This window comes from Plectropomus leopardus, unplaced genomic scaffold (assembly GCF_008729295.1).
Source record: "Plectropomus leopardus isolate mb unplaced genomic scaffold, YSFRI_Pleo_2.0 unplaced_scaffold24783, whole genome shotgun sequence".
In the NCBI taxonomy this organism is placed as follows: domain Eukaryota; kingdom Metazoa; phylum Chordata; class Actinopteri; order Perciformes; family Serranidae; genus Plectropomus; species Plectropomus leopardus.
In genome coordinates, this window is record NW_024626916.1 from 1 (window position 1) to 2,507 (window position 2,507).

At 41.5% G+C, this 2,507-nt stretch overlaps 1 protein-coding gene across 1 annotated transcript; it reads right to left on the bottom strand.

Annotated features, from left to right (window-relative positions):
- Positions 1 to 460: 460 nt before the first annotated feature.
- On the bottom strand, positions 461 to 2,351 carry LOC121966491 (synaptotagmin-like protein 1). Its single transcript, XM_042516577.1, has 5 exons — positions 2,190 to 2,351; positions 1,998 to 2,100; positions 1,580 to 1,741; positions 728 to 806; positions 461 to 612 (listed from the first exon to the last, which is right to left on the bottom strand). Exons 1-5 carry the CDS (start codon positions 2,342 to 2,344, stop codon positions 467 to 469), a joined length of 645 nt encoding a protein of 214 aa, XP_042372511.1. The 5' UTR covers positions 2,345 to 2,351; the 3' UTR covers positions 461 to 466.
- Positions 2,352 to 2,507: the final 156 nt, after the last annotated feature.

Sequence of the window (2,507 nt, forward strand, 5' to 3'; positions counted from 1 at the left end):
AGCATTGAATGCACGCTTCCTTCTGTGCTGTAATACAGTTGGTGGGCGTAGTTTGGCAGAGACAAAATAGTTAATTTATAAAACTGCTCACAGAAAGGTTTGTGGATTACCTTGAGTAACCTGCACGTGATTTCTGGAGAGAGACATTGTTGCTGAGTTTATCAAATTTATTTTGTGGCATTTTGAGCACTACAAGCCAAGTGCCATCCAGATCCATTATATCAAAGAGAAGGCAGACATTTCTATGGCCTATATCTCCAACACTTGGCCACTCACACCAAAACAATCTAGACTAATAAATAGCCCTACAGCTAAAAGGATTTTTTTAAAATTATTGTCTCTTTAAATTTACATAGTAAATAAGTAATCATACATATGCACATAAGTATTGTAAGTACTTGATGAATCTTCATATATTGTTGCGCCAATAATAAAATACTACAAATAAAACTGCGGCCAAGATAGTTTACTGTTGATAAATTATTAAGAAACATGTTGCTGAGAGGACACACCTTCTGACAAAAGAGTCTATAGCGCCCCCTTTGTTGGTCAGGAGACCTTGAGCTTCCCGAAGCCAGATGTGAAGCTCCCCTGTAAGAGGCAGTCCACCACCTGAACACACACACACACACACACACACACACACACACACACACGCACACATTGTATGAGACACATGATTAAGGTGGAACATAACTTGCATTCATGATGTGTGTGCTCTGCTCACCCTCAAATCCATCTGGGATGAACTTAATAGAGAGCAAGATTGTCCCGCGACTGCTGATGGAGTCTGGATTCAAATGAACCTGTGATGGGGGTGAAGGGGGTGAAAAGAAAGAGAAGAGAATAAAGGAGAAAAAGACACAGGAAGCAGGAGAAAGAAAAAAGCAAAGGGGAGGGAGGCATAAGTGTTGAAGCAGGAAAAGATTAAGGTTACATAAAACCTTAGTTGAAATTCACAGCATGTCTTCCTCTTCCCTTCAGCTCTCCCAGACACAAGAGACACTCCTCTCTGTGCTCCCTGTCTCCCACAAAGCTGCCAAACTGCTGCTTCACACACGCTACTAAACAAATGTAGATGCAGACATCAGAGCGATTTGTAAATATTAGTTGAGGAAGTGTTCAGCTCGCATTTATGTGTTTTAATTTATGTGACTACGTGCAATTCATCAGTGGTGGAATGTAACTAAGTACATTTACTCAAATACTGTATTTAAGTATGAATTTGAGGTATTTGTGCTTTACTTGAGTCTTTTAATTTTTATGCTACTTTATACTTTAACCCCACTACATTTCAGAGGGAAATATTGTGCATCACTGCATTTATCTGAAAGCTTCAGTTACTCTACAAATTAATATTTGTGGGTTTAAATATTTTCAGTTTCAGGACTTTTTTTTCCTTTTTTATATCTAATTTTGAGGTTTGGGGTTGTTTGTTTCTGTTTTTTTTTTTTTACTTTTACTGACTTTTTACTTGTAAAAAAGTATTTTCACAGGGTGGTATTAGTACTTTTACATAGGTAAAGGATCTGAATACTCTTTCCACTACAGCAATTTATTCATGTCTGCTATTCCTTACCCGTGGGTGTAGGTCCTGCCACAGGGGCTGAGTGCAGGTCCAGTCCCAGACACCCAGAGACACCTCCACCTCCCCAAGGAATACGTTTCGGCCCAGGGGCTCGGCATGCCACACAGACAGGTTCAACGTCCGGCTGCGCAGCTCTCCAACCCGCACTTTATACTACAAAATAAGAACAAACATCAGGTAAGAAGCACATGAAAGGATGGAAGAGGCAAGTGCATGACAAAGCATAACAAAAGCTGCAAGACAGAAACTTTAAATCTGGTAATTTATTGATATAATAGCTTCAAGAGTGGAGAAATAAGTGACTGCAGTGCTGTGATGCTGAGAACACGTGAGGAGAGCTGAGGGACAGATGGCAGATGGGGGATTTTCTGTGAAGGCTGTGAAATATGTAAATGAGAGAGTGTCTCACTCTGAGTGTCTGATCATAGACAGGGTTTAGTGTCTTCTTCTTCACTGCAGTTTTCTTCTTACTGTGACTCGACTTGTCTGGCAAGAGATAGGTTTTAACGTATCTGTGGAAAATTCAAACACATACACATTATTTGACTCATTTTGCATGTGACATCATTGCTGCAAGACTCACACATACACAGTCACTTACGGGTCAGACCGATTCTTGCGTGCTGGAGCTATGTCCTCGCAGCGATACACTTTGACAAGCAGCTCCTCCCTCTGGGTGTCGTAAACCAATGAGAATTGGATGCGGCCCCTCACATCCACCACTCCGAAGTCCCCTGAGCTGAACAGACTCATCATGCTTCCACTGAGCTATAACACACGCAGAACAGAGTGTTCATCCCCTACGTCATTGTCCGGAGCTGAGTCATATTGCGTCGCTGGATAGCCAATTAATCAAAATGCGTGTGTTCATGCACGAGCGTGTGTGTGTGTGTGTGTGTGTGTGTGTGTGTGTGTGTGT